At 47.3% G+C, this 13634-nt stretch overlaps 1 protein-coding gene across 3 annotated transcripts in view; it reads right to left on the reverse strand.

Moving 5' to 3' along the window:
- The window catches only part of LCORL (ligand dependent nuclear receptor corepressor like), a 286137-nt gene that overhangs the window by 76909 nt on the left and 195594 nt on the right, over positions 1 to 13634 (reverse strand). For all 3 annotated transcript variants that reach the window (XM_030191226.1, XM_030191228.1, XM_030191230.1), the window contains one exon: positions 2406 to 2490. In XM_030191226.1, the coding sequence (XP_030047086.1) occupies positions 2406 to 2490 (85 nt within the window). The remainder of the gene's footprint in view (positions 1 to 2405; positions 2491 to 13634) is intronic.

The raw sequence follows: 13634 nt of genomic DNA on the forward strand, positions 1-13634 counted from the left end.
GTGGAGAAGAATAATCCAGGACCTTGAGCATCTCAGCCCTGGGCTCATCCTCAACCTTCACAGGGAAGGGAATAGCCGTAGCCACTTACCGGACAAAAGAGGAAAAAGACAGACTCTCCGGTGGAGATAGTCTCCTCTCTGGTGGAGGGGAAGGATCAGAGGGAATCCCAAAGGACTCAGAAGAAAAGTACCTGGGATCTTCCTCAGACTCCTATGAACGCTCCTGCTCAGTGTCGGATAAAACCTGTGTCAAGGTACTTCGACACTGAACCTACCCTGACACCGAGGAATGATGTCCTCTATGATGATGTCAAGAGGCCGACACCCAGTCCGACTGCGGCAAAGCTTCCTTCACCGCTGTCGAAGGGGAGTTGACCTGGGTGGCAGCTGATGCACCAAAAAGCTTCTCTCGTTGGGCTTCTCGAGACGCTTGGGTCCGCTTCTTCATACGAAGACACAGACTACAAGCGGCTGGGCTATGGTCGTGCCCAAGGCACCGGATACACCAAGCGTGGGTATCAGACGTTTGAAGCCGCTGGGTGTGTTCGATGACATGGAAGGAAAAATGGCTTTGGCAAAATTAAAGGACACGATTGTGCCTGATAAAAGAAAAGAGGCAGAAAAAGAAGGGAATAACCCGAACGTGCAGCCTAAAATCGGCTGCGTCGAAAAAGAAAGAAAACTTTAAAAGGGGGCTAAAACTACTATGGGACCCCCCCCCCTTTTTTTTTTTTTTAACACAATGATACATATTAAAGAAAAATGAGAAGAAAAAAAACTAAACTCTTAGACTCTTCCTGGGCCTAAGAAGAGCACAGAAAAAACTACCGCACCTCAACGCGGAGAAAGAAAAACTGACGAGAAATGCTCATGCAACAGGCAGGAAATCAGTCCGCGCATGTGCGCCAGAAGACTCTGGCAAAACTTTGTTTTTATTTTGCTTGCAAAATGCTGATTCCTGGGCCGACACGGACGTCGACCCACATGTGAGAACAAGCAGCCTGCTTGTCCTCGGAGAAATATTTCTACGCATATTGTATAATGCTACAAAAATATTTAGAGGAGAAGTTATCAAGGTGGGCTACTGTTAAGATGCGTTATTTTATCACAAAAGAAAATTCAGACTCAAAACTGTGCTCATCAATATGGGAGGAGTGGCCTAGCGGTTAGGGTGGTGGACTTTGGTCCTGGGGAACTGAGGAACTGAGTTCGATTCCCACTTCAGGCACAGGCAGCTCCTTGTGACTCTGGGCAAGTCACTTAACCCTCCATTGCCCCATGTAAGCCGCACTGAGCCTGCCATGAGTGGGAAAGCGCGGGGTACAAATGTAACCAAAAATAAATAAATAAATAAGTTGAAAAAATGTTGATTCTAGAGGACAGAGATTGATGATATATGGCACAGTAGAAAAACAGCACGGTTCCCTTGAGAAAGCTGTTGGCGAACAGGTCCCCGTTGGAAGCGCTTCAAGAAGCAAAGTGCTTTAAAAATATTTTGAGTGCCTTATATTGCCTGATAATCATATGGTGATGGTGTGAACTATACAAGTTTGAAATATCTAAGTAAAAGAAAAAATGGAGGTTTTTCTGACAGATGATGAAGCAGACCACCTATGAAGTGCTAAGAAATTTCTGTGCTGCAGCACTGAGCACTGTGGGCTTCTGAGGTCTTTTCCTCCTAAAAAATGTTTTCACTAGTATAGATATATTATACAAGTTTACATATTGATGAACATGGTTTTGAGTCTGAATTTTCTTTTGTGTCTCTGCAACAGTTATTGTATGAAGTTATTTTACCACAAGACATACTATTTTGGTACAAGGTCTCATTGAATAAAATTGGACCATGTGCTAAAATAGGATGACATGATAAAATAACCTGTGTTAACCGTAGCCCACCTTGATAACTCACCCCTTTACTGTACTAAATTATTTTCTATATTTTGTGGAAATAAAAAAGGGCTCAGCTATGGTGTGGATGCCTCTGTATTAGGGTAATGGCAGCTTTCTGAACATAGGGATTAATGGACACCAGCTACTGATAAATACAATTTCAGCTATGTGCCACTATCTACCAGCCATGGGTAAAAAAAATATGAAGAATTTGTGCAAATTAAAATTTTTTGTTAAGTAAATTAGGTAATATTCCATGTACATTTCTTAAAGAATACCATTAAGACTTAATATTTAACTGTTCTACAGCTACATTTCCTAAACTCCTACATTAGAATTTTCATTTACTTTTAGCATCGTAAACTAAAGTTTGGTGACTGTTTAGTTCTCATTTGTATATTAGAAAAAAATGTACAGAAAACACACAAGAACTTGGCCATAAACACTACAAAAAGACATGTTAATGTGTATTCTCTGTTATTTGTAAGCTTAGTCCCTAAAATACTGCTTACCTTAAATTATTGGATGAATCATTTGCATCTGGTGTTCCAGTTCTCAAATTGTTTTTCTTTGTAGAGAGATCTAGTACTCCTTCACCTACAATGCATATACACATTTGTAAAATGGAAGTTCATGTTATAATGAAGTGAAGTTACTCACCTATAGCAGGTGTTCTCCAAAGTAAGCAGGACACATTCTCATGTGCGAGTGACATTATCTGATGGAGCCAGGGGCGTATCTGCGTGGGGCCTCAGGGGCCTGGGCCCCCGCAGATTTTGCCCTGGACCCCCCTACCGCCATCAACCCTCCCCCGCTGCCGTTGCTTACTTTTGCTGGCGGGGGACCCCAACCCCCGCCAGCCGAGGTCTGCTTCCACCTGCCGCTGCCGTAAAAACTTCTTCTTCAGCCGGCGGGGGACCCCAAACCCCCGCCAGCCGCCCCGCGGTGTTTAAAATTCATCTTCGGCCTCCGTGGCCGTGCTGCTGTGATAGGCGCTGTTGAAATCCACTTCGGAGTCTGACGTCGTTGTACGTTGTACGTGCTGCGACGTCAGACTCCGAAGTGGATTTCAACAGCACCTATCACAGCAGCACGGCCACGGAGGCCGAAGATGAATTTTAAACACCGCGGGGCGGCTGGCGGGGGTTTGGGGTCCCCCGCCGGCTGAAGAAGAAGTTTTTACGGCAGCGGCAGGTGGAAGCAGACCTCGGCTGGCGGGGGTTGGGGTCCCCCGCCAGCAAAAGTAAGCAACGGCAGCGGGGGAGGGTTGGCGGCAGGAGGGGGGTGGAGAGAGTCATTGGTGGCGGTGGGGGCTCGGCGGTGGGGACTCGGCGGCGGGGGGGGGGGGGGCTAAAATGTGCCCCCTCCCTCTGGCTCTGGCCCCCCCTACCGCCGGAGTCCAGATACGCCCCTGGATGGAGCCCCAAGTGGACATGCTCCACAGCTTCAAATAGCTTTTTGAAGGAGCACCGCAAATGCGCATAACTTCCTCCCTATATGTGGTGCACGGGACCATGGCAGTCTAGTACAATAGCTGACAGAATACAACTCCTAGGGGAGGAGGGCAGGTATGTGTGAATGTGTGTCTTGCTGTTCTCTGAGAACACCTGCTAGAAGTGAATAACTTTACTTTCTTCAAAGACAAACAGGACATCTTATTCTCACATGTGGGAATCCCTAACTCCCAGGCTGACAGACAAAAAAAAACAGGGGTACAAGACTTATAACAGGCTAAGGAACTTTTTTTTGATCAACCTGGAACAAAAGCAAAATGGGCACAGGAGGGAGAAGTTTGATTCTAGACCACCAAATAAATTCTGAAGAATGCTGTCATGTAGGGATTTTAGCTCAAGGCAATGGTGAGATGTGAATGTGTGGACAGAAACTGCATCAGAGCCTTGCAGATCTCTTCAATGGAGGCTGATCTCAGGTGGGCTACTGACACATAAATGCTAAATTCTCGTGATGCCAACACAATGTGAGAATAAGATGTCCTGCTTGTCTTTGAAGAAAGCAAAGTTACTTTTGTGCCCACTGCATTAAGTTAAGTGCTTGGAGATTTTACTATGCTCTAAAGTTTTGACATTTTACTTGCAAATAGAAAAAAAACAAAAAGTAAAAAACGGAGGTTTTTGACCAATGATTGAGCAGGTTGCCTATGAAGTACTAAAAATTGTCTGTGCTGCGGCACTGAGTACGTTAGGCTTCTGAGGTCTTTCTTCCTAAAATAATTTTAAAAATTCAAATTAAAAGACTTGAAGAAAAAAAAAATTGTTTTCCTTACATTACATAGAGGGAAAAGCTTTTGGCACATTCATTGTGTTAGCATCACAAGAATTCAGCATTTTTGTGCACAGTTCAGGGTTGACTGGGTTCTCTATATCTGTGCTACAGTTTTTGTATGAAGAGCTACTGACACAGCCACAGACCCAACACCGAGCCATAACATAGCCTTCCAGAGACAGCCCAGGTTCTAGAGATGCAATCTGCTAGACAACTGGATAAATTGCATTCCCTAATCGCTGCCCCCATCCTGTTTGAGTCAAAAGAAACAAAAAGCTGGGTGAACTGTCAATGGGCTTTAGTCCACTCTAGACAGAAGGCCAAGACTTGTTTGTAGACCAAGGTGTGCAGTGTACTTTTGCCACAATGGTCATAATGTCTGGGAAAGAATGTTAGCAGGACAACTGACTAGTTATGATGGAATTCAGCCATCACTTTAGGAAAGAACTTAAGGTGCGAGTGGAGAACTACTTTGTTATGATGAAATCTAGTGTAAAGTGGATCAGATACTAGAACCTGGAACTTGCTTTGTGTTGAAGTGACTGCCACCAAAAACAAGACCTTCCAAGCTCAGTTACTTCAGATGGCAAGAGTCAAACAGCTCCAAAGAAGCTTTCAACTAGGTGAGAAAGTCACTGAGATTCCATGACACTGTAGGAGATTTGATAGGGGGCTTCAACAAAAGCAAACTTCATATAAAGCAAATTAAAGGCTGTATAGAGATTGACTTACCCTCTACATGTTGATGGTAAATGCCAATTGCACCAAAGTGAACTCTTATAGAGTTGGTTTTGAGACTAGACTCAGTATTCAAGCAGTTTTTGTGTAGGACAGGAGAAAGGGTCTAGGGCCTTGCCCTCACACCAGCCAGAAAACATCTTCAACATTTTTTTAATATGACCTTCTAATGGAATCCTTCTTGGAAGCAAATAGGACATGGCAGATAACCTCAGGCAGCTGGAGAGAGTCAATGTCTAATCTCTCAACATCCAGACCACAAGGGATAGGGACTGGAGGATGAGATGCAGAAGAGACTCTTCATTCTGTGTGATGAGGGTTAGAAACTACTCCAGTCTTCACAAGGAGATTTGATAACTATAGAGTAGTGTGGCAGCTGGAGCTTCTTGAATCCAGCATCTACCTTCTTATGAACCCACTGGTCTAAGGTTACAAGGGGCCATCTTTCCTGGAAAAAAATTCAGCCTCCCTATCAGGATGTGGTCTGGCACAGCTACTTTTACTGCAGCTATGTTCTCCTGTAGCCAGTCAAAAGCTCAGCCTATGTTTCAACTGGGATGCTAACTGGGGACTTTTGAGTTCTTGGTTGCCTCGGACAAGAGTTAGAGCCATGGGCCGACTAAGGACAGGAAGGAGGGCAGTCCCTATGCCTTTGAGAGTAGTAGGGTCTCCTCTGTCCAGTGACCGAATACATCCTGGAAGAGAAAGTTGCAGCAGGAGCAGGCCAAGAGAGAGACTTGATGGTATCAGTTCTCCACTTGATCAGGTTGGCGACCTCCTATACCTTGTCACTAAAAAGATTATCGCCCCAGCAAGGGATGTCCGCCAGACTCTCCTAAACCACTGGTACCAGGTCACAAGCATGCAGCTAGGCGAGTCTGCGAATGCCGATTCCCATAGCACAGGCCCTGGATGACATGTCAAAAGCTGCCCATGCCATGTGCATCCAACAATTCTGCTGCTTGGCTACTAGCTGGCAAAGTTATGCAGCTTGCTTAGATGGTAGACAATCTGTAAACTCCGCCACAGTGTTCATCAAGGACTTCATGTAGAGCTGGTAAGAGTCTATGCAGGAAATAAGCATAGCATTCTGGAAAACAATTTTCCAAAAAGATTTGAAGGTCCTTGCATGCTCCCCAGACGCACCAAGAAGCGAGTCTTAGAGATTTTAGCCCTTTTGGGTGCATATTTGATGACTATAGAGTGGTATGGCAACTGGAGCTTCTTAAATTCGAGAGCCTTCTAGACTCTATACATGGTGTCCACCTTCTTATGAATAGGCTGAACAGAAAAAGGGGTCTCCCACTGTTTCATCTGAACTGTTAAAGATGTTGTGAACAGGCACTGTCACAGCTTCCTTAGAATGGGAATCAAAATCTAGATGGCCAACATTTCTGCACTGGGCTTAACTCCAACATGGTCTGAGCCATCTCCCAAACAAAACTGGGAAAAAAAAAGAGGGCTCCTCAAGTGGAGAGGGGACTGGCACGAGACCTAAGGACCCCTCCTCCAAGAGGATCTCTAGTTCAAGGTCAGACTCCTATAAATGGTCTGAATAAGACTCAGGGTAATTTTCCTCATGGGCCTGGCTTGGTCTATTGGACTCATGTTTAGATTCAGAGTCAGGGTGCTGAAGAACAGAGTCCCTCCTGGCCCTTGAGTGAGCAGTTTGAAAGGAGCACCATCTCAGCTAAAGCAGATTCCAATGCCTGCACTGTCTGGGCAACAGCATCAAGGCCCAGCCAACAGGCAGGGCATGGGTCTCCAAGATGGGATGACTGACACCCTCAGAGCGGAGATCCCGGTGCTGTGCTTCGAAGGTGACCAATGCTGGTGCTTATTGGCCTCTGCCTTCTTCCCTGTACCAGGGTCCCTTGGCACCAACAAGGATGATGTCAAATCTTTACAAGTCCTCAGGGCTGGGTCCAAACATGTTTTGTCTTGGTGGGCGCTATCAATGCTTGACGCCGAGGCAGGGGGAATTTCCTTGATGCTGATATATCCCAATACAGTGCTTGATGCCATAGGGACAGATGCCGCCAATGCTGAAATTGATAGATTAGAACCAAAGAGGGTAACGCACAGCTCCTATCTACTCTTTATTGACCTCTTCATCTGTAAACAGAGTTTGCATAAAGAAGCTAAATGATCAGGGCCCAGACACATCAATTCTGCAGGTCAGTGCAGGATATGATCTTATTGCATCTGGAGCGCTTCTTAAACCCACTGGATGTTTTTTGGGATATGGTCAGATAAATGGCCACAGCAAAATTAAACAGCTCAGTGGTGGTACACAAAAAATTAAATAAAAATTTGTGCCCATCAGTGCGCTCAGGTCTAAGGGAACCAAGAAAGCCGTAGAAAAGCAAACAACATTACAAAAATGTTTGCCCCTTGCTTTGACTAGAGCTGGCCAGGTTTCTGCTACCTTGGACAGGAGTGAGAAGACTGGGCCAATTGGGAAGGGTGGGAGGTAGGAGGGCCTCTATGTATTAAGAATGTAGTAGGGTTTCCTTTGACCTGTGCCCGAATACCTCCTGGAAGAGGAGGACACAGCGGGAGTAGGCTGTGAAAGTGGCTTGATGGTATCAGCATGTTTCTTGATGAGGTAAAAAGATCACCACCCCAGCAAGGGACATCTGCCAGTTGCTCTTGAACCACTGGTTCAAGGTCAGAAACATGAAGACAGGTGTCTGTGCATTCCAATGCCCACAGTAGAGGCCTCGGATGGCACACTGAAAGCATCAAAGGTTGCCCTTGCCATATGCTTTAGACACTTTTGCTGCTTGGCTACTAACTAGCAGAGTTCTGAAGCTTGCTCAAGTGATCGAGTGTCTGCAAAATCTGCCACATTGTTTACCAAGGACTTCAAGTACATGCTAATGAAGAGATGGTAAGAATGTATGCAGGAGGTGTGCACAGCACTCTGGAATAGTTTGCTCCCAAAAGAATCCAAAGTCCTCAAATCCCTCTTTGAGGACACCGAGGAGTGAGACTTAGAACTCTTGGTCCTATCAGAGTGGTTTCAATGACTATATAGTGGAGTGGAAGCTGGCGCTTTTTGAATCCGAGAGTCTTCTGGACTCTATATATGAAGTCAACTTTCTTATGAATAGGCTGCATAGAGAGAGGTGTCTCCCACTATCACATCTGTATAGCCTTAAGGATGTTGTGAACAGGTTCTGCCACAGCTTCCTTAGAAGGGGGCATCAAAGTCAAGGATGTCCAACATTTCTGCCCTGTGCTGATCCTCAATCTGCAACTTAAATAGGGTGGATTGAGCCAACTCCTGACAAAACTGGTGAAGAAAAGCTCCTCAGCAGAAGACTTTCTTCTGTCATGCGGCTAGAAGAGATCTGAAGGAAGTTCCAAAGATCTTGCCTCAGAGAACTTGGGGTTCTTCTTCAGAAACCCAGGAATAGTCAGACTCAGGATAATATTCCTCTATCTGAATTGTCACTTGCCTCAGGAAACTAGATGCATGATAGTGCCCTGCAATGGTACGGTACCTGGACCTCGAGGAAGCTTCTGCTCCCAAGGGACTGGACACGTACACTGTCTCAACCGTCACTGACCCAGACATCCCTTCGAGCATGGTATCAATTTACTCTACCGGGGCACAGGACTCCAAGTATGGGCCGGATCAACATCAGGTCCATCGACACCCTTGATGCTACGGCACTGCGTCGGGTAAGAAGTCACCTCAGCTCCTCCTGCATTATGGTCCTGAACTGCTCCTCAGAGAGAGGTGCACAGGTAAAGGTGGGTGTTCAGTCAGCATAGTCAGGTCTACGGAAGTTAATCGGGGCTAAAACAGAAGACTGGCCCCAGCCTGGAGGAGGCTGTTATCAGCACCAAACTCCTAGATGGGGAGCTACTCTCTGTGGGCAGATGCTTCTCAGGTGCCAATGCTCCAGTACTCCTAGGGCCACTCTTCGACAGGGACCAGTGTTGATTGATTCTTGGACTCGGTACCAACAAGGATGATGTTGAATCCTTACGCATCCTTGTTGCGGAGATCCGATGATGCTGAACCTCGATGAGTGCTATCAATATTGGATGTCATGACAAGCGGAGATCTCCTCCTTGAAGCCAATGTATTCCTAGTATCCGATGCAGCTGCCAGGGTTATGGAGACCGATGCCTCTGTCAACGGACTGGACTTGTTCTGCGCCGCTCTCAACTCGATGGTTCTCTTGAACATCCGTCAACAGAGTTTACAAAGAGAAACATCATGTTTGGGCCTCAGACATGTCAGGCACCAACTGAGTGTACGTGACATCTTGCCACACCAGAATACTTTTTGAAGCCCCTGGCTGGGACTTATTGGGGAAAATAGCAGGAAAAATAGCCAAAGTGAAATCAAATAACTCAATGATGAAAAACAAAGAAAAAAATATACCCTGACTGGAGCACTCAGGCCTAAGGGAGCCATATAAAAACAAAGAAAACTTAAGTAACAAAAATACTAGGAAAAATAAAAGGAAGGGGAAAGGAAACACTGGTCTTGTTCAGCACTTATAAAAAGAAGGCAAACAAGGCCTAGTAAAAAAAAACACAGACATGACCTGAGGGGATAGAGATGCAATGACCGTCTTCACTGCTCTGCAAATGAGAATGGCTGGTTGGGTCCATGCGGTGGGCAGAAAGTTGCGCAAACATGCACGGTGGCAGTTCCAAAAGCTTCAGAAAGAAGTTGGGAGACTGCTCTGCACTAAGCTTCTTTGAATGATGTCACCCATATATGTGAATATCGTGTCCTCCTTGTCTTCAGAGAACATTAAGAACTCTGTCATCCATCCAAACTAAAAGTTTTCATAGAAACATTAAGCTTTTAATTGAAATGTTTCTTACTGTAAGTTTCTATGGCAGTTTTCTTTTTCTTACAGTCCTAGAAATAAAGGGTTGTATAAAAAAAAAATCATTCTATAACTTGGTGCCTACATTTTGAGTGCAAGTGTAAGTTATAGAATACTAATATTTACGTACATAACTGTTACAGTTATGAATGTAAATGCAAGCTAGGCGCTAACCAGAATTCTGCAACTTTAGAGTGCAACTTTCTTAGTGCGTAAATGCAAGGGGGCATGTACATGGGCACATGAGTGTCCAACATTTACACATGTAACTTACATGTATGCTATGTGGTAAGATGCTGCATTTAAGCAGGCACAATTACACTTTTTATTGATATAGCATAAGTGGGTACACTTAAATGTAGGTGTGTATATGCCAACATGTTAGTTTTCTATAATAGAATCTGAGCACACAGAAGCCATTATAGAACTAGTGCTCAGTGCGCTGCATTTAGACACCGAATTTGTGGCACCCAGTTAGAGAATTGCCTCCATAGTTTTTGACAGGACTTGCAGAGTGCCTTTCTGTTAGAAAATACACTTACTGCTTCTTGTCCTCTCTCCAGTCACATGATGTCTTAAAAGTTTAGAATAGAATTTGTGGGTTTATTGATAAAATCTATTTAATTTAAAAACGCAAAGGTAAAATTATGTATCATACCTGATCATTTTCTTTCCATTAATCATAGCTGATCAATCCATAGACTGGTGGTGGGTTGTGTCCATCTACCAGCAGGTGGAGATAGAGAGCAAACTTTTGCCTCCCTATATGTGGGTCATGTGCTGCCGGAAACTCCTCAGTATGTCGATATCAAAGCTCCATCCGCAGGACTCAGCACTTAGAGAATTACACCCACAAAGGGACACTCTGCCCAGCTCACCACCGCCGAAACGGAGGAGGGGAATTAACCCAGCTCATCCCCACACAACTGGGGGAGGAGAATACGTCCAGCTCATCCCCGCGGAGCGGGGGAGGGACACCACCCCGCCGATGCGGGGGGATCTGGCTTATCCTGCAACCGCGGGAGGAGCTGACTGACCCTAACACCGCCGAAGCGGGAGGGGTACAAAGCTGCCCTACAGCCGCACGAAGCGGGAGGGAGCGCCGGCAGAATTTATGTCTCAATCCAGCCCCGTAAAACGGAGGGGAGAGGAATGCAGCAGCTCACTGTAACACAAACTCGTCTCAACTCTTGAAGAATCCAACTGAAAAAACTTGAACACGAAGTCCTCCTGAACAGGAACTGAAGACTAAACTTGAACCTGAAATGCAACCAGAATATAAACAGTACAGATATCTGGGAGGGGCTATGGATTGATCAGCTATGATTAATGGAAAGAAAATTATCAGGTATGATACATAATTTTACCTTCCATATCATCATGCTGATCAATCCATAGACTGGTGGGATGTACCGAAGCAGTACTCACCCAGGGCGGGACATTGAAATCCCTGACCGCAACACTGAAGCTCCAAACCGGGCCTCCGCCCGAGCAGCCACAGTCAAGCGGTAATGCCTGGAGAAGGTATGGGCCGATGCCCAAGTTGCCGCCTTGCAAATCTCTTCCAAGGAGACGGACCCGGCCTCTGCCATCGAGGCCGCCTGAGCTCTAGTGGAGTGAGCCTTCAGCTGGATAGGCGGCACCTTCCCCGCGGCCACATAAGCCGCTGCAATGGCTTCCTTGACCCATCTTGCCACTGTAGGCTTAGCAGCCTGCAGACCCTTACGAGGACCTGCAAACAGGACAAACAGATGATCCGATTTCCGGAAATCATTGGTCACTTCCAAGTATCTGATGATGACTCGTCTCGCATCCAGATATTTGAGAGCAGAGTATTCCTCTGGGTAGTCCTCCCTACGAAAGGAAGGGAGACAGAGCTGCTGATTCACATGGAAGCGAGAAACAATCTTGGGCAGGAAGGAAGGCACTGTACGAATAGTCACTCCTGCCTCAGTGAACTGCAGAAAAGGCTCTCGACATGAGAGTGCCTGGAGCTCGGAAACTCTTCTGGCTGAAGTGATAGCCACCAAAAAGACTGCTTTCAACGTCAGGTCTTTCAGAGATGCCCTCATCAAGGGTTCAAAAGGCGGCTTCTGTAAGGCTCTTAGCACCAGGTTGAGATTCCATGCAGGCACCACTGAGTGCAGAGGAGGGCGCAGGTGATTAACTCCCTTGAGAAAACGTACTACATCTGGCTGCGAAGCCAGGGAAGCACCCTTCAGGCGGCCCCTGAAGCAAGCCAGAGCCGCTATCTGGACTTTAAGGGAACTGAGCGACAGGCCTTTCTCCAGACCTTCTTGCAGGAACGCCAGCACTGAAGAAATTGGAGCAGTGAAGGGAGAAAGTGAGCCTGCTTCACACCACGCTGCAAAGGTACGCCAAACCCTGGCGTAAGCAGTAGAAGTAGAGCGCTTCCTCGCTCTCAGCATAGTGGCGATGACCTTGTCTGAGAAGCCCTTCTTCCTCAGACGCTGCCGCTCAATAGCCAGGCCGTAAGACCAAAGGGGGAGGGATCCTCCATCACCACGGGACCCTGATGCAACAGGCCCTGCTCCACTGGCAGCCGCAGAGGGTCGTCCACTGAGAGCCTGATCAAGTCCGCATACCAGGGACGTCTGGGCCAGTCCGGACCCACCAGGATTATCCGGCCCGGATGCTTTGCCACCCGGTCTAGTACACTGCCCAACATGGGCCAGGGCGGGAACACATAGAGAAGCTCCTGTGTCGGCCACTGTTGGAGAAGAGCATCTACTCCCAGAGATCGAGGGTCCCGTCCTCTGCTGAAAAAGCACGGCACTTGGCAATTGGCCGATGACGCCATCAGATCTAGGCTCGGCTGGCCCCAGCGCTTCGTGATGTCCAAGAACGCCTGAGCCGATAACTGCCACTCTCCGGGATCCAAGGTATGGCGACTGAGAAAGTCCGCCTTGACATTCATGACTCCGGCAATGTGGGCCGCTGACAGCTGTTCCAGGTTCGCTTCCGCCCACTGGCATAGATTCATGGCTTCCTTGGCTACAGGGGCGCTCTTGGTACCTCCCTGGCGGTTGACATAGGCCACAGCCGTGGCATTGTCCGACAGGACCCGTACTGACTTCAACGCCAGTACCGGGAGGAACTCCAAAAGCGCCAACCGAATGGCTCTGAGTTCCAGGAGGTTGATAGACCACTTTGCCTCTGCAGGAGACCAGAGCCCCTGCGCTGTCCTTCCCAAGCAGTGGGCTACCCAGCCCGTCAAAGAGGCGTCCGTCGTGACAATCCACTCCGGGGTCACAAGAGGCATCCCTGCAGACAACTTGTTCCCTTGCACCATGTCCTGAAGAAGACATTGCTTGCGAACTGGACCAAGCCATTAACTAATCCCCACATTCCCAAGAAGATCGAGTCCCAGTACCGGATCCATGGGGACCCAGAGCTGATGCGCACTCAGTTGCCTCATGACTCTGGAGTTGTGGATTTGGCCCTAAAGAAGGCTAAGAGTTCTAGGGAACATGCTTCGGCGCCCCCGGGCAAGGACGCTAGAACCTTAGACTCCTTTGGGAGGAAGGCCTACCATTCCTCTATGCTCGTGTCCAAGATCCAGTCTTACCAGCTCTACACGAGCATACACATGCGGAATAATGTGCGGCAGTTGGCGGGCTTGGTTGATGCTCTTCCCCCTGAGCAAGCCAAGCCTTTTCAGGAGGTGGTCAGGCAGCTGAAGGCGTGCAGAAAATTCCTGGCCAGAGGAGTTTATGACACTTTTGATGTTGCGTCCAGGGCCGCTGCTCAAGGTGTGGTGATGCGCAGGCTCTCATGGCTGCGTGCCGCCGACCTGGAGAATAGACTCCAGCAGCGGATTGCGGACTCGCCTTGCCGGGC

The sequence above is a fragment of the Microcaecilia unicolor genome, chromosome 2, assembly GCF_901765095.1.
Source record: "Microcaecilia unicolor chromosome 2, aMicUni1.1, whole genome shotgun sequence".
NCBI lineage: Eukaryota > Metazoa > Chordata > Amphibia > Gymnophiona > Siphonopidae > Microcaecilia > Microcaecilia unicolor.